This window comes from Oryctolagus cuniculus, chromosome 7 (assembly GCF_964237555.1).
Source record: "Oryctolagus cuniculus chromosome 7, mOryCun1.1, whole genome shotgun sequence".
Lineage (NCBI taxonomy): Eukaryota > Metazoa > Chordata > Mammalia > Lagomorpha > Leporidae > Oryctolagus > Oryctolagus cuniculus.
The window spans coordinates 124,921,600-124,944,540 of record NC_091438.1 but is presented as its reverse complement, the minus strand read 5'-3'; the positions used below and the strand labels follow the sequence as shown (position 1 = coordinate 124,944,540).

The 22,941-nt window shown below is 52.4% G+C and overlaps 1 protein-coding gene and 1 long non-coding RNA gene across 6 annotated transcripts in view; one reads left to right on the top strand and one right to left on the bottom strand.

Moving 5' to 3' along the window:
• TRABD2B (TraB domain containing 2B) overlaps nt 1–701 on the bottom strand; it is a 206,887-nt gene extending 206,186 nt beyond the window's left edge. For 2 of the 3 annotated variants that reach the window (XM_051856489.2, XM_051856488.2), the window contains exon 1: nt 39–701. In XM_051856489.2, the coding sequence (XP_051712449.1) occupies nt 39–128 (90 nt within the window). In that variant the 5' untranslated portion in view covers nt 129–701. The remainder of the gene's footprint in view (nt 1–38) is intronic. The other variant, XM_051856487.2, reaches the window with a different exon arrangement.
• The window catches only part of LOC108177728 (uncharacterized), a 32,560-nt gene that overhangs the window by 1,804 nt on the left and 7,815 nt on the right, over nt 1–22,941 (top strand). The gene's annotated exons all lie outside the window — the stretch shown is intronic.

Below are 22,941 nucleotides of genomic sequence, written 5' to 3'. Positions count from 1 at the left end.
GGGCGGGCTGCAGGGTGGCGGGGCGGGCGCTCGCTCACCGATCCGGGCGGCCGGCACTCTCCTCCGTCGGGGCTGCGGGCGGCGGCGAGGAGCGCGGCGAGCAGCGGCCCCGCCACGGCGGCGTGCATCCTGCCGGGGCCCGCGGGGCGCGGGGACCCTCCCGGGCGGCGCCCCCTCGGCAGGGCGGGGAGCCCCCAGCTGGGCACGGAGGTTCCTAGGGAGCGCGGGACGCCGGCCGCGGGATGCTGGGAGCCCTTCGGGGCGTGGCTGGCTGTCCCTGCCCGACCTGGGGGTCCCTCTGGGGCGGGGCTCCGTCTGTGGGAAGCGGGGGACCCTCTGGGAGCGCGCCACCCCTCAGCAGGACGCGCGGCCCCGTCGGCCAAGCCCGGGGGTTCCGGGGTGCGCAGGGGTCCCCCAGCCACGTCGGGGTCCAGGGGCGCGCCGGCTTCCCGGGGTTATGCTGAGCACCCGCGGCGCGCAAGGGTCCCAGGGGTGCGCGGCGCTTCAGGGGGCGCGCGGCGGGACAAGTGCGGCGGAGGGCTCGGCGGGGCGGGGGTCGGGTCCGGGGCGCCCGGCGGCCCCCGAGCCCCACTCAGAGGGGCGGCGGGCGGCCGCGCGGCCGCTGCCCGGGCTCCGCCATGCTGCTCCGCGGCCGGGAGGGAGGGAGAGAGGAGGGCGGGAGAGCGGCGCGGAGCCGGGCCGGGCGGGGGGCTGGGGCCGCCGGGGCGGGGGGAGGGGAGGACCCGGCGCGGGGGGCGGGGGGCCGCGCCGGGCCGGGCCGGGCCGCAGGGAGTCGGGGCGAGCTCGGCGCCCGGGCGCGGCGAGGCGGGGTCTAATGGGCATGGCAGGCGCTCGCTCGCTCCTCTCGCTCCCTCGCTCGCTCCCTCACACACGCGCGGAGGGAGGCGAAGCCCGCAGCAGCCACTTCCCAACTTTCCAAACTTCCCAGCGCAACTTTTTCCTCTCCTCCCCTGCCCGCGCCTCCTCCTCCTCCTCCTCCTCCCTCCCTCCCCCTTCCCCTCGCCCGCTGCGCGGCGAACCGTCGCTTCCGCGCGCGGCCGCCAGAGGGCGCCGAGGCCGAGGCCCCGCTCGGCCAACCCAACGTCCGCGGACGCGGTGGACGCAGACTGGGCAGGCTGCTCCAAATGTGGGGACGTGGACTGCACATGTGGGGATGGGCCCTGGCTGTGGATAGCAGGCGCGCAGGGCAGCAGTGTGCAGGCGCTCCTAGGCTAACTGGGAAGGCGGTCGTCGCAGCGAAGCTGGTAATCCTTACCACCCTGCATCGCATCTTTGTGTCTCATGTGGACATGCCCTCAGTAGGTCCCGCATTAGAGTGAGACTTAGAAGCGGGAAGATGCCTCCTCAGAATATGATCGGACACGTGCTATCCCACGGGGCCATCTCGAAACCATTACACCAAATCAAAGAGGCCAAAGGCAGGAGGATGTATGTTGGGTGACATTTACAGGAAATGTCCAGAGCACATTAACCCCGGGTGAATGGGGCTGCTCGCAGTTCTGTCTCCGGGAAGACATTACCAGGATTGAGAGGTAAGGAGAAAGAATTAACAGCGCAGGACCCCAGGGGACAGAACAGGTTCAGGGCCCCAGGGGACAGAACGGAGGCCTCAGGAGTGCAGGAGGCAGGTGATGGCTCCGCCAGCTTCTCACCTGAGGGTGACTGGGGTCCACGCCTCCAGTGGGAACAAGCTCAAGAGCCTCCCCGGGGCTCCCCCCCTCCCCTAGGGCACTTCCTGCCCACTTGCCTTTTATTGCATTTTAATTAAGTTGTTCAATCAGATTGGTACCAGGAATCTGTAGGCTCCAACGGCCAAGCAGGAGCAGAAGCCTTGTAGCGTAACTAAACCAACAAAGTCTGCCTCTGAGCAGAGCCAGGAGCCCAGGCCCTGCCGAAGGGCGTCTCTCGCAGGCAGGGAGGTGAGGGGCTCCACAGAAGGAGCTCTGCTCAGGCCCAAGGCTGCCTTCCGCCAGGTCATCACCTGGCCATTGGCCACAGTAGATGGGCCTGGCCTGGCCCCTGGGCCGTGTCTTCTCCAGGCCCAGCCTTGGTTGGAAGTTAGTCCTTGGTGACTGAAGGGTGTGGCTGCCGTTGTGGGTGAGGGAGAAGGGAAGCTGAGTCTGGGACCGCGTGCCCCAAGGGCTGACCTTGCTGGGCGCAGTCTGAAGTGAGGGAAAGCGCAGGGGAAGATGCAGCAGGCTGCGAGGCACAGAGAAGGGTGCCGCCCCTGGCAGTGGGGAAACAGGCGAAGTGCAGTGGAGGATTAGAGATGCAATGCGAGACAGCGTCGTTTAAATACAGAAACCAAAGCCAAGGTCACCCATGCTGCTGCCAGGTGGGAGAATGCAGAGCACAGGGAGGCAGCCCTGGGTTTGGGCCCCAGGGAGCCTGCCCTTAGGAAGGGAGAGGTGTGGGCCAGCTGGAGGCTCTGAGAAGCAGAGGAGGAAAAAGGCCAACCCAGCGCTGTCAGGGAGGGAGGGGCAGGAGATGTGCAAGCTGACCGTTTTGGGTGGGCAGCAGTGGGAGAGGGAGGATGGGGGGGTGAGTTTGGGCAATGGCAACACTATGTGCCACAGCCCGGGGCTGTGTTTGGCTGTAAACAGTGCCGATGGAGGCTACTGGAGAGGAGCAGGGACAAGACTGCACCAGGAAGGGCCATGACGAGCTGCTCATCTGCTACCCGGAGACCACCTCTGCTCACTCTGGAGGGCGGCTCCGGGGTGTGACAGCACAGGTGTGCCTCAACTCTTGCTGCTCCCGGGGTGGGCACGGGGAACTGGCTGTCCTGCTCTGTGCACAAGAGAGAAACCACAGAGGTGGGAGCAGGGTACAGCCATGTAAGCTAATGGTGCTGCTGCGATCGTGGGTGTGCAGGTGTCCCGAGGAGGTGCTCCCGCCACTTCCTGTGGCTATGCCCGAAAGTGGGGTTGCTGGAGCTGTAGTACTTCTATTTGTAATTTTTCGAGAGCCCTCAATGACTGCACTGATTGGCATTCCCACCAAGAGCATGCAAGAAATGGTCAAAAGTACACTTTTAATGATAATGAAAACAAGGTCTGAGGACCTAATGGCGCGGTGTGGGTGGCAATGAATGTGTTAATTAACTTAATTATAATAATCATTACACGATCTATGAAGGCACTTCAAAAAGTTCACGAAAAAGAGGAATTAAAAGATAAGCTTATTGTGGTGCAAAAACCATTGAAATCTATGCATAGCGCTCTCCTTGAACTTTTTGAAAACCCCTTGTATGCCTGGACTTGTTTTTTGCACCAGAATAAACTGAGCTTTAATTGCATTTTCCATGAACTATTTGAAGTACCTTCATATATGTGTATTAAATCATCACTTGGTACACCTTTTTCAAAAAAAAAAAAGCTTATTTATTTTCCTACACTTAAAATGCAGAGCAACAGAGAGGAAGTGGAGAGAGAGAGAGGGAGAGAGAGAAGTCTTCCTGCTGGTTCACTCCCTAAATGGCCAAAGGAGGAGCCTGGGACTCCATCCTGGTCTCCCACGTGGGTGGCAGGGGCCCAAGTACTTGAAACACCATCTGCTGACTCTCAGGTTGCTTTAGCAGAGCTGGATCAGAAGTGGAGGAGCCAGGACTTGAACTGGCACTGCAATATGGCATGCAGCATCCACACGGCGGCTCAACCGCTGTGCCACAACAGCACCTTGAACACACACTGTATTTGCCAAATAAATGAAAGGGGGAAAAAGTGATTTACAAGTGGCAAAAGGCACGTGAGGGCTGGGTGAGTGAGGTGACGCTGCTGTGAAACTCCAGGCTCAGGCCCTGAGACGCAGAAGGGACTGGGGCGTCTTCCTCCAGGAGGGAGGATCTGCATGAGCCTGTGCAGCAAAAGACGAGTTTGCGTCGATGGAAAGAACCTTGCTGGCATCCAGGGCAAGGGGCATGCTGCAGGCATGGCATTGAGAGCAGGGCAGGGCCGGTGGCGTGGGGGCTGCTGCAGAGCCGTCCTGTGGCAGGTCCTTCATCCAGAGGGCCTGGGCGACGTGACAGGTAACTGTATCCCCATTATGCGGACGAGGGAGCTTTGGCTCAGAGGGGGGCGTGACATAGTCCAGTCCCAGAGCTGATGATTCAGACACCTGCACGGTCCAGTTCTCTCCAGTTTCCTCCAACACCTAGATGGGAAGGGAGCACAGGCCAGACTGTGCGCGGCCTTTCAGCACACGCGCACACACACACACACACACACACGGTCCCTGGGGGGCACATGGCAGCTGCTGGGTTGTGTCCCCAGGTCCAGTTAGGCCCATGGGATGATTGTCGCAGAGGAGATTCTTGCCTTTCCCTTCAGCCTGAGCCATGAGTGGCTCCATTCCTCTGTGTAGGATGCAACAGAGGTATGGAGAGGGGGGAAAGAAATGTACTGCCTGAAACAAAATACCCCGTCGCGCTGACCGCTAACTAGCACCTAGACCCCAAGTACACACACAGCTGCTTTATGTAATGAAGGCTGTGGACCATGTTCCTGGATATAAAATAACAAACCACATATAAAGTTTTACGTCGCTGTGTAATTAGCAGGGCTCTGTGAGGGCGTGAGGCGAGCAGGGTGAGGGCAGGGGGCTAGGGCCTTGGGTACAGCCAGCTGGGGAGGACAGAGCATGTAGGCTGGAGCCCAGAGACAGGCGCTGGGACCCCTGCTCCCCACTTGGACCTTGGGCAAGTCGTTTAGACTCTGTCAATTTCCAGTGTCACATCTGTCAAGGGAGGGTGGCGCAAGCGTCATGGCAGTGGTTTTGCTCCCCTCCCTGCCCCCAGGGCCGTTTGGCAATGGGACTGATGACATTTTTGATTGCTGTAATTGGGGCGGTGCTACTGGCATGTAGTGGGCGGAAGCCAGGATGCTGTGAAAGAGCTTACAACCCGCAGGACAGCCTCCCTGCCAGCCAAGAGCTGAGACCGGGTCAAGGCTGAGACCTCCTTCCTTACAGGGTTGTTATGTGGTGTTATAGAATCATTACTCCCCCCCCCCCATTCCTTTTTTTTTTTTAATTTATTTGAAAGAGTTACAGAGAGAGGTAGAGACAGAGAAAGAAGTTTTCCATCCACTGGTTACTCCCCAGATGGCCGCAACAGCCAGAGCTGGGCCAATCCGAAGCCAGGAGCCAGAAGTTTCTTCCAGGTCTCCCACGTGGGTGCAGGGGCCCAAGGACCTGGGCCATCTTCCACTGCTTTCCCCAGCCATGGCAGAGAGCTGGATCGGAAGTGGAGTGGCTAAGACTCCAAATGGAGCCATGGCAGAGAGCTGGATCAGAAGTAGAGCAACCATGACTAGAACCGGCACCCATATGGGATGCCGGCGCTTCAGACCAGGGCTTTAACCTGCTGCGCCACAGTGCCAGCTCCTCCCCTACTCTATTTGAAAGGCAGAAAGAGGGACAGATGCAGGGATGTCCTCCATCCACTGGTTCTCTCCTCAAATGCTCACAGCAGCCAGGACTGGGCCAGGCTGAAGCCAGGAAGCAGGAACTCAATTTAGGTCTCTTGTGTGGGTGGCAGGGACTCACCTACTTGAGCTGCTACCCACCACCTCCCAGGTGCACACCAGCAGGAAGCAGATCTGAAGTGGAGTAGCAGGGATGTGGAGCAGGTAAGCAGAGGTAGCACATGGGCGTTCCAAGCAGTGTCACTCAGCTGGTGTCCCAAATGCCCATCCCTGCTACTAGTTTTTAGTGAGCATTTACTATAAGCCAGGTACTATTCTGTTTTGCATTTAAATGTGTTGAGTCTTTCTTATTCATAGTAAAACTATGAGGGAGCTTGAGGAAACTGAGTCACAGGGAGAAAACTTGCCCAAAGCAATGTCCTAGGAAGTGGCAGAGCCAGGGTGTGAATCAAAGAGCGTGGCTGCAGAGCCACAAGGCAAAGGTAGGAGTCAGCTTGGTGTGTTCAGGAAGCGGAGAGCAACCCAGCGAAGCCAGACCTAGGTCCTCCAGAGAGAAATTCCAACAACAGAGAGACAGGAAGGGCCCTGTAGAGTCTGGTTGTGTAGGTCCAGCCCAGGAATTTGAATTCCCACTTTGCTGGGGAGCTACAGGGGGTTTTTTAAAGAAGAGTAATGTGATTTGATTCACATGTTTTTTTCAAAGAAAAATTTATTTTTTTAAAAAGACAGAGAGCAAGCTTCCATCTGCTGGTTCACTTCCCAGATGGCCACCACTACCACAGCTGGGCCAGGCTGAAGCCAGGAGCTTCATCCAGGTCTCCCACTTGGGTAGCAGGGGCCCAAGCACTTGGGCTATCTTCTGCTACTCCCAAGTCATTAGCAGGGAGCTGGATCAGAAGTGGAGCAGCCAGGACAGGAACTGGTGCCTATATGGGATGCTGGCATCGCAGGTAGCGGCTTAGCCTGCAACACCAAAGTTCCGGCCCAATTCACATGTTTAAAGCTCATGCAGGCTTCAGTGTGCAGAATGTCGGGGTGGCAGTGGGACATTCAGGGAGCTCAGTGAGGACAGCAGGGCAATGGACAGGTGAGGATGATGGTGTCTGGGCCCAGGGCAGCTGTCATGGAACTAGAGGAACCGGGGGAAGGGGTGGCGTGAGATTTGGTTCATGCACAATCAGAGTCAGCCAGGAGTGACTGTCTTGTGACAGATATGTGGTGTGAGGGAGGGAAGGAAGTAGGGATAATGATGAGGTTTTTGTCTTGAGCAACTGGTTCTATTAGCTGAGATGGCAAAGGCTGAGGAAGGAGCAGACTTTTGGGAGAGTGTCCGGGGGCATCCAGAGTCCCAGTGCAGGCCACATGAAGCATGCACTGCCCACTAGGACCCAAGGGGAAGCGTTAAGAAAGCAGCCTGGAAGTGAGCCTGGGGCTCCAGGGAGCAGTCAGGGCTGGAAGGCTGGATGGATAAATTTAGATTCATTGCACAAAGATGATACTTAAAGCCAAGGGCTGTAAGGATGAGACAGACAAAATTGACTAAGATCTAAGTCTAAGCCCAGGACACTTGCTCAAGTTTGGAAAAAAATGTGCCCATCAAAAGAGATGGACAAGGGAGAAAGACCAGGAGAAGGAGGTGTTCAGACGGCCAATAAAATAAAACAGCAAAGTAACCACTAGATTTACCCACAGGGCAGCCAACGCAAGACCCTTCCCTGGACTGCTGGGGATGGACGCTCAGGTGAGGTGGGGTGAGAATAAACAGAGAGACACCAAAGTGGAGACAGTGACAACTCTCTCTGGAAGTTTTGTAGTGAAGGGTAAAGAAATGAGGTGAGGTAAGAGCATGGGGTGAATGGAGACCCTTTAAAAAATGTGAGAATCTCGCCAAGAGCGAGGACCTTCTGACCCCAGAGAGGTGAGGTTGCTGGAGAAGTCCTTGAGAAATAGAGAGGAAGAAAGAGTCTTGAGATCAGAGACAACGGAGGGGGCTCCCTCTTCGGGATGTCGCCTCTGTTCCTACAGGAGAGGAGGCAGCAGGCCTCCTGCGTCTCCTGGAGAGAGATCTGAGCCCTCACCTGGGCCGCTGGTCAGCCCCAGCCCTGACCACCGATCAGCCTGAGCCTGGAGTCCTGGCTCCAGTCTGGCCGCAGTCTGAGCTCTGCCCTGCAGACTGAGTGTCTAATGGAAGCAGCTCCCCCTGTGAACAAGGAGACCCTGGGAAAGAAACTGGACGCCTCAGCACGAGCCTTCCGAGGGCAAAGGCAGGTTCAGCAGCGGCTGGTCAGGCCCACAGGGGACAGGGTCAGGGAGGGTGGTTCCCGGGACTGGCCAGGGGAGGGCTTGGCAAGAGGGGAATCATCTGTGGGGAGGGTCACGGTAGGAGAAAGCCAAGAACAGGAGGCCAGGACGTGGCTCCAAAGTTGGCATTCATTGGAATGAAAGCCCCAGGCGGGGGTAGGCAAGGAGAAGTGACAGAGGCTGGCAGTGGGGGCACATAGGCAGAGCGGAAGGGAGTGCCAGTGGGGTGGGTGGGGTGCCTGGCGGTGTGCCTCCGTGTTTTCCTTCTATACCTACCCTTGCAGGGTCAAAGACTCGCACATTTATATGGCAATAGAGTTCATAACCGTAAGACGCGGTGTGAGAAAAGCCATCATGGCTCCCTAGCTCGATCCCTCCAGACCTCAGGTCGTGCCTCCATAGAGTGAAGACCCCAGTAGAGGTTGGCTCCCCGGTGTGTTGTGAGCCTTGGGGAGGTGGTGGCACTCTGCGGCCTATAAAGGGCCACGCGGGTCGTGCTGTGATCCTTGGTGATGACATCTAGAAGAGGAGGCCTCGACCGTGCCCCCTGTCCTAGGGTGAATAGTCCCATGCTTTGCTGAAAAGCTACAAGTGTCACCTGCCACTGGGTCCCTTATGGAAGACATCGTGGAGGAGACGTCTGTGCCCTGGGGGTGCCCTGGGCCCCTGCATGGAGCAGTAGGGTAGCTTGCTGAGTTGCTGAGTGGGCACTGAGATCCAGCCGGCACTCCGCTTGTCAAGCCATGTGCCCAGGAAGTCGGCCAGGTCCGCGCCTGACTCCCCAGGCTCCAGACACGCTGGTGAGTGGCAGCTCTGGCGGCACCATCAGCGCACTCCTCAAACACTTAGGCCGCCTTGGCTCTTGCCTGGTCCAGGAAAGGGATGTCGGCTGACTTTCTGGCTCTAGGTATGGGCATCTTCCTGATGACTTTTTTCCATCGGATCTCTCCTCTACTTGAAGATCCTTCTTTCCCTTCAAACTCCTTACGTCCACCTCACTATTTTCTCAATTCAGAATTTGGGCTGCATTCTCTGCTCCTCCCATTTGGTGCTTAAAATCCCTTTTCATCAGTCTTATCAAGTAGCTGTTTGGATGCTGCTTATGACCTCTTGCTTAGCCAATTCCACTTTTAAGCGACTCTCACCACTTAGAAGCTGTTGTGCATTGGTTCCATGTATCGGCCAAGCTGTAGCTCATACTCGCTAGTTCTTGGTTCCAACCCTTGGGAGCACATGGAGCAAACCTCCTGTGTTTTCTTCATGATGGATATTCATAGATTTGGATATGGCAGCCCAGTTACCTTACGTCTTTTCTCTTTCTCCCACTACTTACCTAAATGGTTTTTTTTGTTTGTTTTTTGTTTTTTTTTTTGTTTGTTTGTTTGTTTGTTTTTGACAGGCAGAGTGGACAGTGAGAGAGAGAGAGAGAGACAGAGAGAAAGGACTTCCTTTTGCTGTTGGTTCACCCTCCAATGGCCGCCGCGGCCAGCGCATCGTGTTGATCCAAAGGCAGGAGCCAGGTGCTTCTCCTGGTCTCCCATGCGGGTGCAGGGCCCAAGCACTTGGGCCATCCTCCACTGCACTCCCTGGCCACAGCAAAGAGCTGGCCTGGAAGAGGGGCAACCGGGACAGAATCCGGTGCCCCGACTGGGACTAGAACCCGGTGTGCCGGCGCCACAAGGTGGAGGATTAGCCTATTGAGCCACAGCACCGGCCACCTAAACGGTTTTGATTATTTTAATTCCTTGTGTCTGGAAATGATACCGACATCCCGTAGTTTTTTTTTTCATTCATTCATTTATGAACTCATTCACTCAACATCTAGAAGCCCAGGGATCTGAGGTGAATGGAGATGGATGGAGTTGTCCTGGGTCTTACCATTACTTAGCCTGTCTTTGACCCATGCGGTTTCACTGTTCCACAGCTGTCTTCACAGGGAGGGGCCTTGGAATCCAGGCAGCCTCTAAAGTGGCAGAAGTTTTGTTGACTGCCCAAATGTAGTTGAGTTGGTTTGCTTGTTGTTGTTTTTGCCTTTGAACTCCTTCTTAATCTGTCCACAGTGTCTTACGTGCCCATCTTTTTCTCCCCTTCTCAAATCAGCAGCTCGTAGTCTAATCTATTCAGTGTCAACTGTTTTCCTCATAGTTCTAGGTCTCTTTTCCTTAAGACTTCCCAGCAACGCTCTGTGTAGCTGACATAACCATTTCTAGCTTCAACATATAGTACCAGTTCAGCACTAGGAAAGTATGAGTCTTTAAAAATGTGGGGTCAGGGCCAGAGCTGTGGAGTAGATAAAGCCTCTGCCTGCAGTGCCAGGTCCCAAATGAGCACCGGTTCAAGTCCCAGCTGTTCCACTTCTGATCCAGTTCCCTGATAATCTATCTGGGAAAGCAGCAGAAGATGGACCAAGTGTTTGAGGCCCTGCACCCACATGGGAGACCCGGAAGAGGCTCCTGGCTTCAGATCAGCACAGTTCCGGCTGTTGCTGCCATCTGGAGAGTGAGCCAGTGGATGGAAGATCTCTCTCTCTCTCTCTCTCTTTCTCTCTATCTCTGCCTTTCAAATAAATCTTTTTTTTTTTTTTTTTAAAAAAGGAGAGTGGGTTCAAAGGATTATATCCTACACGGGGAAGGACTGTGTTTATACAGAGGCTTCATGTGGGTAGAGACTACACCAGAGTTTTCCATTTTGTGCATAGCTCACATTCACAGTAGTTGCCACTGCTAGCCACTGTGACTAACTGATGACATGTCAGCGCACTTACAGTGTCAGGCATCAACAATGGGGAGTTCCAGTTATTTCCATCCTTACCTCCACTTGATCTCACCACTCTTTGAAGTTACGCTCGTGGAGTGTGTCGCTCGTGGAGTGTGTCGTGCTATCTCACTGTGGTTTTAATTTGCATTTATGGAAGGACTGATGTTGCTGAATGTGTTTTCATATGCTTATTTCTCATTTGTATATTTTCTTTGGAGAAGCCTTTCTTCCAATCCTTTGCTCATTTTATATTGGATTGTTTGATGTTTTGCTACTGAGTTGTGATTTTTTTTAATATGTATTTTATAGTTAAGTGCTCTGTCAAATATAGTGTTGTAAATACTTTATCCTGCATGTAACTTGTGTTTTCATTTCCTTAACAGTGTATTTTTTCTTTTTTTATTTTAAAGATTTATTTATTTATTTGAAAGTCAGAGTTACACACAGAGAGAAGGAGAGGCAGAAAGAGAGAGAGGTCTTCCATCCGCTGGTTCACCACCCAGTTGGCCTCAATGGCTGGAGCTGTGCTGATCTGAAGCCAGGAGCCAGGAGCTTCCTCTGGGTCTCCCACGTAGGTGCGGGGGCCCAAGGACTTGGGCCATCTTCTTCTGCTTTCCCAGGCCATAGCAGAGAGCTGGATCAGAAGTGAAGCAGCCAGGACTCGAACTGGCGTCCGTATGGGATGCCGGCACTGTAGGTGGCGGCTTTACCTGCTGTACCACAGCGCCGGCCCCCTAACAGTGTCTTTTTAGCATCAAATATATTAATTTTGAAGAAATCCAATTTATTGACTGCCTTTTATAATCTGTATGCTATTTAAGCCTGAGTTCACTAAGATTTTCTCTGCTCTGTTTTACTCTAGTAGTTTTATAGTTTCAAAGTTCACATTGAGAGCCGTGTCCCATTTTCAGTTAAATTTTGCATGTGCAAAAAAACAAGCATCAAGGATGGCAGATGGCGGCTCTCCTCCAAATTTTAGAACCACTTTGTCCATTTCTGCAAAAAAGCTGCAGAAGTTGCAGTTTTGGTTGAAGTTATGATAAATCTCTGTCAATTAGGGAAGAATTTACGTCTTAGTGATGCTGAGTCTTAGCATCCACTGACATGGCTTATGTCTCCTAAGACTGTCCTTTATTTCTCTCACAGTATTTCCATGTGCATATCTGCACATCTTTTGTAGACATGTCCTGAAGTATTTCAGGTTTCTTATGCTGGTGTAAGGAGCAGGGGTTAGCCTAGGAGTTAATATGCTGTGTCCCATGTCACAGTGTGTGGGTTTGAGTCCCATTTCTGGCTTCAGACTCCAGCTTCCTCTTCATCCAGACCCCAAGGGGCGGTGGTGATGGCTCCAATAATACAGTTCTTCCACGTGGAAGACCTGGACTGAGTTCCCAGTCCTGGCTCCAGCCTCAGCCCAGTCCTGGCCATTGGAGCTATTTGGGGAGTGAACCAGAAGATGGGTGCTCATGTTCTCTGTCAGCCTCTCTCTTTCCCTGCCTCCATCCCTCTCCTTCCCTCCCGGTTTAACAAGTAGAAATCAAAAATGATCAGTTTATGACAATTCCCTGTGAGTACATAAAGTTTGATTGAATTTTGTGCATTGCTCTTGTTTCCTACAACCTTGCGTTTTCTCCATCTACGAGATGATCAGATGGCTCTGTGAGGCCATCCTTTTTCTCGTTCTTGTTACTAGACATTTGAGACTTTCTTTTTCTTCTAATCAGAGTGGTTAGAGGCTTATTGGTTTAATTGATCCTCTCAAAAAAATCAGTTTTTGGTTTTATTTTTACTTTCCATAATTTTTCAATTTTTTATTTCCTGGTTTTCTTCTTTTTTAAAAAATTTATTACTTTTACTTCAAAGGCAGAGTTATAGAGAGGCAGAGGCAGAGAGAGACAGAGAAAGAAGTCTTCCATCGCTGGTTCACCCCCCAAATGTCTGCAACGATCCGAACCCAGGAACCAGGAGCTTCTTTCAGGTCTCCCACGTGGGTGCAGGGGCCCAGGCACTTGGGCCATCTTCCACTGCTTTCCCAGGCCATAGCAGGGAGCTGGATTGGAAGAGGAGCAGCCAGGACTTGAACCAGCACCCATATGGAATCCGGCACTGCAGCAGTGGCTTTAAGCACTAGTCACAGTGCCGATCCCCTATTTCCTGATTTTCTACATTTATTTTTGTGATTCCCTTCCTCTTCTGCTTACTTTGGTTTTAGTTTTCTCTTCTTGTTCTCATTTCTTAAGATATAACCTTAGGTCACTGATTTTAAATCTCTCTTTGTTTCTAATACATGCTTTTAATTCTCTGTATTTTTGATCTGCATTTCACAAATATTGGCGTGTTGTGTTTTCATCTCCATTTACTTTTAAAAATATTTTAAAATTTCACTTGTGATTTCTTTGCTGACCCATGGAATATTTAGAAGTATGCTGTTTGATTCCAAAGTATTGGGTATTTTCCAGATATCTTTCTGCTCCTGATTTCTAATTGAATTCTCTTGTGGACAGAGAACATATTTTGTGTGACGTCAGTCCTTTTAAATTCATCAAAACTTGTGTTACTGAGTAAGATTTATCTTAACAAGTGCTCTGTGGACATTTTAAGATAATGTTTCTCTGTTGTCGCTTGGTGGAATGTCCCACAAAAGCCTTTATTATCTTTTTTTTTGGTCTAATTTGGTCTAATATTAATTTTGGTCAGTTATTGAGAGAGGAGTGTTGAAGTCTCCACATATAATTTTGGAATTGTCTACTTTTCCTTTTCCTCCTGTCAGTTTTTGCTCCATGTTCTGAGAAACTCTATTTTTAGGCATGTACACAGTTTGGTGATGATCTTCTGATTAGTTGATCCCATTTATCATTATGAAATAGTATTTTTAAAATTTACTTGGTCTGATATCAATAAGTCCATTTCTACTTTATTTATTTATTTGAAAGGCAGAGTGGCAGAAAGAGACAGAGACAGACAGAAAGAGATCTTCCATCCACTAGTTCACTAGTAGGGCTAGTAGGCTAGGCCTCTACCTGCGGTACCAGCATCCTATGTGGGCTCCGGTTCATGTCCTGGCTGCTCCTCTTCCAATCCAGCTCTCTGCCTATGGCCTGGGAAAGCTGTAGATGATGGCCCAATGGCTTGGGTGACTGCATTCATGTGGGAGACCTGGAGGAGATTCCTGGCTCCTGGCTCTGATAGGCCTGGCCCTGGCTGTTGTGGCCATTTGGGAGCCCACTTAGCCTACTATGCCACAACATCTACCCCCATTCCTACTTTCTTTATATTGGTGTTAACTGGTTTATTTTATTTCATTGAATATCTTTGTATGTGATATTAAGTAAGGGATCCAGGTCCCCTACTACACACCTAGCAAGCTAGTTTATCCAGTGTGACATATTAACAATCAGCCTATATTGAATTGTCATATCCCTTCTGTTGTATGCTAATTCTTCTATATACATCTTTATGAGGCTCCTTGCAAGAAATAGATGCAGCCAAAATGGAGTAATTGGGGAGAGCCTGATGAAGAACCATCATGGTAATGAAACTAACAAGGAGGCCGGCGCCGCGGCTCACTAGGCTAATCCTCCGCCTAGCGGCGCCGGCACACCGGGTTCTAGTCCCGGTCGGGGCGCCGGATTCTGTCCCGGTTGCCCATCTTCCAGGCCAGCCCTCTGCTGTGGCCAGGGAGTGCAGTGGAGGATGGCCCAGGTGCTTGGGCCCTGCACCCCATGGGAGACCAGGAAAAGCACCTGGCTCCTGGCTCCTGCCATCGGATCAGCGCGGTGCGCCGGCCGGAGCGCACCGGCTGCAGCGGCCATTGGAGGGTGAACCAACGGCAAAAGGAAGACCTTTCTCTCTGTCTCTCTCTCTCACTGTCCACTCTGCCTGTCAAAAAAAAAAAAAAAAAAAAAAAAGAAACTAACAAGGGTAGGCAGGACAATCAGTAGAGATTCTCACCTTCCTCTCTCTAGCCCTCACTGGCCAACCAAGAACCAGCAAGGGAGGGATTGGCTGTCACAACCTGGAGAAAGCTATAGCTGCTGTTCTGGTCTTCAGACTAGGAACGCAGACTGGGCCCATCTGCAGTCTGGCAGGGAGGAAGCTAAGGCACAATTATCCTCTGTCTCCCTTGCCCTCCAACCTCCTGCCAACAATGACTTGTTGGCCAACTCAACGTAGAATCACAGGGCAAGTGAATGTTGTTAATGCAATCTCAGGGGGCCAGACTCTGGGAGGAAGACAGAGTGGAGGAGGGGAGAGCCAGGATCTGCAGGGGCAAGCAGCAAATGTCCAGGGCAACCCACGTGAGAATGTGAGGGCATGTGCCCTTCACTGTCTGTTTTGCAACAATGACATCCGTCTGTTCTTGTGCCAGAGTTACCATGTGTTTATTCCCATGATTTTTTGATGTGTCAGTGTCTGCAAGGGTGAGTTCTCCCCTCCTTTGGTAGGGTTTAAAGTTTTTGGTTTAACTATGTTTGTGTTCCTCCATGTGCATTTTAGAGAAGTGTACTGAATTCTTAAAAAAATCAACTGGAATTTTGATTGACCTTGTATTAAATGTTTATACTGATTGCAAAGAAGGGATGCATTTTTAATATTAACTCATCCCTTTCTTTTTTATTATTTTTTTTTTTGACAGGCAGAGTGGACAGTGAGAGAGAGAGACAGAGAGAAAGGTCTTCCTTTGCCGTTGGTTCACCCCCCAATGGCCGCTGCGGCTGGCACGCTGCGGCCAGCGCACCACGCTGATCCGATGGCAGGAGCCAGGTACTTCTCCTGGTCTCCCATGGGGTGCAGGGCCCAAGCACTTGGGCCATCCTCCACTGCACTCCCTGGCCACAGCAGAGAGCTGGCCTGGAAGAGAGGCAACCGGGACAGAATCCAGCACCCTGACCGGGACTAGAACCCGGTGTGCCAGCGCCACAAGGTGGAGGATTAGCCTAGTGAGCCGCGGCGCCAGCCAACTCATCCCTTTCACAAACAGGAATGTCTCTCTACTTTTTCACATCTTCTATGTGCTGTAGTAGTGTTGTACTCTTCTGTATCGAAGTCTATTGTATTCTTGGCTAAATTCATTCCTAGATACAGAATTTCTGTGCTGACGCTGCTGTGAATGGTGCAGATGTTAATGAGTGCCTTCTACGTACAGGCCTGTGTTGAGCGATACAGATTCTGCAGTGACCATGAAATGTCCCTGTCTCACAGAGTTGATGCTGCATAGGCTGACATCACACATGTAAACAGACAAACATACACCCACACACTGGGTTGAGTGCTCGGAAACAAAGGTCCAGCCTTCCTCCCTGGCCCTTTGCCTGCCTTGTGTCATTTCTCAGTGTCCAGAGTTGCTGCTCCTACGAAGATCCCAACCAGATGTCAGAAGACATTTCCAGTCCCAGATCTGAGTCTATCTAGCCGCTTAGAAAGAACTTTAGGAAGAAGGCTTGGGATGGACGATCTTTCACGCCTTTTCAGCACCATCCAACTTCCTTAAACTCCTCCTTCTCTTCCCTCCTGCATCTCCATTTCCTCCTCCCTCTTCCTCCTCCCCCACCCTCCCGCACCCCTGCCTTTTTTCTCTTTCTTCCTGTTTCCCTTTCTCTGGCATGAAGATCTGGCTCTTAGGAGAGGAATCCACGCTAGAGGTGTACAGTTGAGAGAGAACCATTTGAAGTTGTAATGTGAATAAGACCAGTAGGCAGAAGGACATAGAACAAGAAAAGAGAAAAGACTAAACCTAGAACCTGAGGGACTAAGTCATTTAAAGTAAAATGATGGATGGCGTTGGAAGGTCTTTCAGAGGAAATCTGCCACAGATGTATTGTTATAGGGCAAAAGGTTTTTAGTCTTCTCAGAAGGCACTTTGGGACTTTAATTAATGACTCATAGTCAACCTTTTAGAATCCTTTTCCCATCATCTTCATTCTGGAAAAAGCTGATCAAATTGATGACCTTCTGTGGTTTCAAAAGCATAGCACTAAGCACAAAGGATCCTCAAGTAGCCAAAGCAATCCCAAATAAGAAGATCAAAGCTGGAGTCATCTAAAAAGATGTCAGAACTTACTACCAAGCTGTTGCAAACAAACAACATGGTACTGGCATTAAAACACATAGAACAGTGAACAGAATGGAGATTCCTGAAAGGAATCCTTGCATGTATAGCCAACTGATCTTTATGAAGGCACCGAAGTCATACACTGAAGAAAGGACAGCCTCTTCAATAAGTGTTACTGGGAAAACTGGATATCCATGTGCAGAAGGTTGAACCAAGGACCCCTACCTCTCACGCTGCAAAAACCAACTTGAAATGGATCAAAATTGTAAAGGAAGGCCTAAACTAAGATTGCTAGAAGAAAACAAGGCAACTATCTCAGGACGATGACTTTTTGGACAGAACCCCAAAAGCAAAGGCAACACAACTGGCAAATAGGATTATATCAAACTAAGAACCTTCTGCACAGCAAAGGAGACAATCATCAGAGTGAAGAGACTTCTGACGTGATGGGGAAAATGTTTGCAAATTATTCATTTGACAAAGGATTAATATCCAGAATACATAAGGTATAAGAAAACCAAGCAAGAAAGAAACAATCTAGTTATGAAGTGGATAAAGGATCTGAACAATCAGTTCTCAATAAGTACAAATGGTCAACAAGTACATGACAAGTACTCACCATCAGGGAGATTTAAATAGGAACCACAATGAGGTATCATCTCACTTCAGTTAAAATGGCCATATCAAAAGGAGAAAAGATAACAAATGCTGGTAAGGACGTGAAGAAAATGGACCTTCATAGATTGTCAGTGGGTAGGTATTCAAAAGAGAGGGAATCAGCACAGGAAAGAGATGCACACACTCCCGCATTCATCACAGCAGTACTCACTACAGCCAAGACACAGAATCAGCTTGGGTGCCTACCGACAGATGAAAGACTAAAGAAAATGTGGTATGCATACACAGCGGAATATTACTCAGCCATAAAAAATAACGGAACACTGACATTTGCAGTCAAATTGATGGAACTGGAGATCATTATGCTTAGTGAAATATGCCAGACACAGAAAGACAAAAGCATATACTCTCCCGCGTATGTGGAAGTCAGTAAACAGTTGATCTGAACTTAGACTAGTGGTCACTGCAGTCTGGGGGCTGGCAGTGGAAGGAGATAGGGAGAGGCTGGGTAACAGATGCCAAGCACACAGTCAGCTCGCAGTGACAGTTCCATTGCACAGTGCCCAGGGTGATGACAGTGCACAGTGATGTATTACAGATAGTAGGAAGAACTGCAGGAGAGGAGCTGGTGGGCTCCAAACTCGAGGAAAAGAGAAGCAGATGGGCAGGCTGCCTAGCAGGCTTTGTTGGTTCATGCTGTGCATACAGGTTGAAATACTACGCTGTACCCGACAAAGCAAACAAGTATTACATGTTAATCAAACAGTTTAAATGCTAAAATAATTTATTAGAAAAGTATAATCTTAATAATTTTGTTGGCAAGATTCTGGAGCAAACCACCTCATTAACAGTTGCCTCAATTTCTCCATTTATAAAATGGGTACAAGGAGATTTACTTGATGAGGCCATGGTGAGGGTAGAATTAGGTTCTGGGAAAGTAAGACGTTTCTGTAGAATCAGAAAGTCCTGGTGTCATTCTTAAAGATAATACTAAGGGTTAAATTTAATTTCTGTCTTTGACCTTTTCCGCCCATTCAGTGACTGACTTTTTGTAAACCAGTGTTCATTCCATTCTGACATCTCTCTTTCTGTCCTGCTTTCTCTGGTTCCCCACGCCCAGCAGCTGGGACATCAGAAAGATCCCATCTGCTGATTAATAAACAGACATGGCTTCCTTTATCAGCTGATTGGGTTGGCGTCTCTGGTGTCCTTGTCTGAACGCTCACGCATTCCACCACGGCCTCTCTGATCTAAGGCCACAACCAGCCGTGCTGGGGCTGGGCTGAGTCACATCGGAGCTGACTGTCTTTCCTGGAACTCATGGGCTAAATGTGTGTGAGTTTTGCCAAAAGTGGACACTGGCCACCTACTCAGAAAAGGGCTGGCTCCTGGGGGTCACAGCATGGCAGAGTCTACTCGGCGTCCCTGCCCAGGGAGGGCTAATGCGCATGGAGAGACGTTCTATTGAGCACCGTCTCCATGCTCAGTGTGTGGAAGGATGAGGAGGGGTATCGTGAGATACAAATAAATCAGAGACAGGGTCCTAGCTCCCCAGAGGAAAGGAAATAGCAGGGAACGGTGGCGGGTTTGGGATAGAAACTTCTGGTGGACTTTTGTGCATTTAGACTGGACTTGGGCTCTAGTAACCCAAATGAATTCGCACTGTGCCTCAAAGATGCAAACATCGTCCCCCAAGTTCCTCTGAGCCCGTTGACTTCCGTTGGCTCTCCGCTCGCTCTGAAGTTTGTTTATTTCTCCGGGAGCTGCAGGTTCTCATGTTCACAGGGCTGGGCGCGGGCCTGGGTCTGTCCTCCTCCCGGGGCAGACGGAGCTGCAGCTTGATGTGGCTCCGTAGCCGGCCTCCTGGCCTTCCCCGTGCCCTGGGTGTTCCAGAGTGGCCGGGAGATGAAGGCGGGGGCTGTTTGCTTTTTTGGCTTTTGTTTAAGAGATGCTGCAGAAATAGAAGAAAACCCAAAGTCAGGAGGAGTCATTCTCCCCACTGCCCAGAAGTTTACAGGAGCAAAAACTACTGGGGTCGGGCGCCCACGCCGACGAGTGCTCAAGGCGTTTCCGGTTACCTGTAGGTGCCGTCTGGCCTGTGAAGCTGAAAGTGCTTGCCTGAAGGCTTGCAGAAAGTCAGTGGTGGAATTGGGACCAAAATCCGCACGTTCTTTCTCCCTGCCTGAGCCTCACCCTGCACAGCCAGGGAGGACCGGGGCAGACCAGGAAGGAGGCTGTGTGGCCCAGGACGGCTGGCCGTGCACCTGAGACAGGTGGACAATTCAGGGAGCCCGCGGCCGTTCCCTTCAGGGCCTGTGCGGGGCTCCTGGGGGCTCAGGACGTCTTCCCCGCTTCGTGTTTGGTCTCTTCTCCCAGAAGGCTGGGCTCCTCACAAGCGCTACCTTCAACATAATGAGACCGAACCCTTGCAGTATAAAGGCAGGACCCAGCCTCTTGTCTGTCTCCCTTGGCCCAAGCTGTCCTTGCTTGGCCTCTAGTAAAAGGGATTCATTGAATGGAGGGAGTGATAGAAGTAGCCAGATTCAGGAAGTCATTTGCTCCTCCAACGGCTAAAACCTTGTTGGCCGGTATTGTCTGGAGGGGTTTGTTCAGGGGAATTCCAGGTGTGGGGCAGAGGTAGCGACCGCTGAAGTGTAACCACCCCGAGGCCCACTGAAGCCCACCAGAGAGTCCCTGGAGAGCACAGCAGCACTGACGCATCAGAAGAAGCACCGCCGGCCAGCCGGGAACTTGCACACCAGCTGATGGTGCACCTCGCAGTCCCAAGTTCAGTGTGTAAGGCCCTTCACCCCTAACCTCCTGGGGGAGCCCAGGAATGGACCAACGGTCGCCCGGCTCCTTGCTCTCTGCTTTGCGATAACCACTGCCACCATGTCAGTGATTGGTTTTCTCTGTGGCTGACAAGCAGACGCAGGTTCCGGGGTTCTATAGCCACACCTCCAGCTCCTTGAGGGGGGTTGCTCTGTAACAATACCAAGGCTGACTGGGGAGGCAGCTGGGGGCCGTGTCTGTAGCCATGCCTGGCCTCTCTAGGGCCTGTTCAAGGCTGGCTCTGAGAGTCAGTGGTGGTGAGTGGGTGTTCCCATCACAGACAGCGCCCGGGCTTCGGGGTCACACAGACCTGCCTACATCCCCGAGCTAAGTCTGCCAGTTCTTGGTTGTACTCACTCACATAACCTACTTTCTGAGCCTCCGCTTCCAAATTTGATTTTCACACGAAGCTCCGTGAAGGTATATGAGAAAGCTAAGACTCAGAACGGGGGAGGGTCGCTCAGGTGTAACCCTGACCCCTGTGAAGGCGGGACCCGCTCACGGCCTGCCAGGCACCCGTGGCTCGGGGAGGGAGATGGCGTGCTTGGCCATCTCATGGAGGAGAGCAGAGGCTTAACCAGAGTAGACCCTTCTCGGACCTGTCATGGGGTTCCTTGGTCAGGCACGGAAACCCTGCCCAGGTTACAGCTGAGAAGTTGAGATGCAGGGAGCAAGATGAGGAGGGCCCAGGGTCGGCCAGCAGGGGGCTGGTGGTGGAGCTGGGTCTGAGCCCAGATCTCCAGGCTCCTGGCTCAGGGTCCTCCCCCTGCTTCTGCTTGCTGGGCCAGCCAAGCCCGGGGAGGGCACGCTGCCCTGGGGTGCTGCCCTCCTGGACCAGCCTCATCCCTCTTGCAGGGAATCTGCTGCCAGACTGCCTTGTTGCCCAGAGCGTGGGCAGCCGCCAAGCCTGGCAGCCTTTGGTGGGCATCCAAGTGGAGCTGCTCTTTCCTGGGCCGAGTTTAGCACACAGCATGGCTTCATCCTCCAAATATGTCCTGCCAGACAGGCCTCAGCTGCTGGCCGGCGGGGCACTTGGCGGCCTCAGAGAGCCTGGCGCGAAGGGGGCCCGGCCAACATAAATCATGGTTCTCGCCCGGAGGAAGCGCAGCCGCTCCCTGGCAGGCGAGGGCCCAGAGCTGGGGAAGGGGAAGAGCCTCCTGCCGAAGGGAGCTGATCCCACGAGGGCCTGGTGACCTCAGGCCAGTGTCCCGGAGGCTCTGGCCTTCTCTGGCCATCTGAAGAGGGAGGAGGCTGCACCTGTCGCTTCCGCGTGTGTGAGGCTTTTCCCTTCTGCTCAGGGTGCCATGGGGGGAGGTTGCGTGTGTTCCGTGCAGCAGTGAGGCCGTGTCCCCTGACTTGGGGGACGGAGAGAACATCCTCTCCCATGAACAAAAGGACTACCCAAGGGCTGCTGTTGCATCTGAAACCTGCAAAGCACAAGGCCACTGATGGGTGGATACGAGAGAGCTTCTCACGTCTGTCCTGTCTGAAGAGCAGGTGTGAGCTGTGCTCAGGTGAAACCAGTGGGGTTCATGGGAAGACCAATTATACCAGTCTTCCAGCTCCTGGCTTTGCTGAGCACACATCCCCCTAACACCCAGGCGTTCATGACTGCGTCCACTTAACACACTCAGCGTCCAGGAAGCGCTGGCCATGGGTCAGGCACTGACCACGCCAGGCCCCGGAAGTGCCCATTCCATCTGTTCCATTGGTGTCTTATGTTGAGTCGTGGTCTACTGGGAAGGACAAGCACCTGAAAAGCTGATTCGGAGATAGGGTGAGCAGGGGAAGAGGCCAGTACCTGCGACTCAGCGTAGCATGACTTTCAAACAAGTAAGATGCAGATAAAGTCGTGAAAAGAAATAAAGCAGAGGAAGGAATCAGAGAATGCTGGGAGAGGGAAGGGCGGGATTTTAATACTGCGGCCAGGGAAGGAAGAACAGAAAGAGTGAAGGAAGGAGCCAGTGGAGCAAACAGCAGCCGCAAAGGTCCTGAGGCAGGACTAACTATTGTCCTGAGGACGACAGGAGGCCAGTGTCGCTGGAACATCAGAGATGAGGTCAGAGAAGTAGCAAGGCAGCTGGCTGGACAAGTCATAAGCTCAGCCTTTTAGAACCGCTGACTGAATCCGCCTCCTCCCCCAGCTAGCGAGGAAACAGCCTGGAGAGGGGGCACTTGCACATTTGCGTCTTCTCTGTGTCCCTCTCGGCCTGGGCTGTGTGGCTGGGTGGTGTGGAGGAGCTTGGAGACAAGGCTGTGTCTCCCTGGCTTCCCCATCTGGAGGGAGAAGTCGAAACTCCCGTGGTCCTTGCCACGAGACGGCAGACTGCAGACCGCGCTGCTCGGCTAACTGAAGCAGCAGCTGCTGTGTGAGAGAGGCGGGCGTGTGACCGCTGAGCAGCCCCTGATGGCTGGGTAGGACATCAGCGGGAACAAGCGCCCAGCTGAGTCGTAGCCGGCGTGAATGTCTGTGACCAGGGACGGCAGCATGAGAGCGTGGCGTCTGGAACCCTGGGTTACAAGCCTGGCTCAGCCTTGACCTTTGAGGCCACCAGGGAACACATCACTTTACCTCTTTGAGTCTCCTCGGGCCTCCCTGGGCTAATCCCTGCTCTGTGAATGCCAGTGAAGTAGTGCAGGGTGCTGTGTCCCCAGCCAGGGCTTGACACGGAGCACGTGCTGGGCAAGTGAGCTGTGCCTGTCCCCCCACCCCACCCCCCAGCATGATGTGGCTTTTCTCTCCACATGCGTCAGCCCTTTCTGTCTTTATGGAAGTCATTATGGGCCACGTGCTGTGGAACAATCGAGAGCCCCAGACCTTGGGCCATCGTGCTGCACGTCTCGACTACACCGGTGGCGTTTTTGCCCCGTTTCTTGGGTTGCAGGTGCATGGAGGCAGCAGCAGTGTCAGTGAAAGAGCCAAGGCGTCTTCCCAGG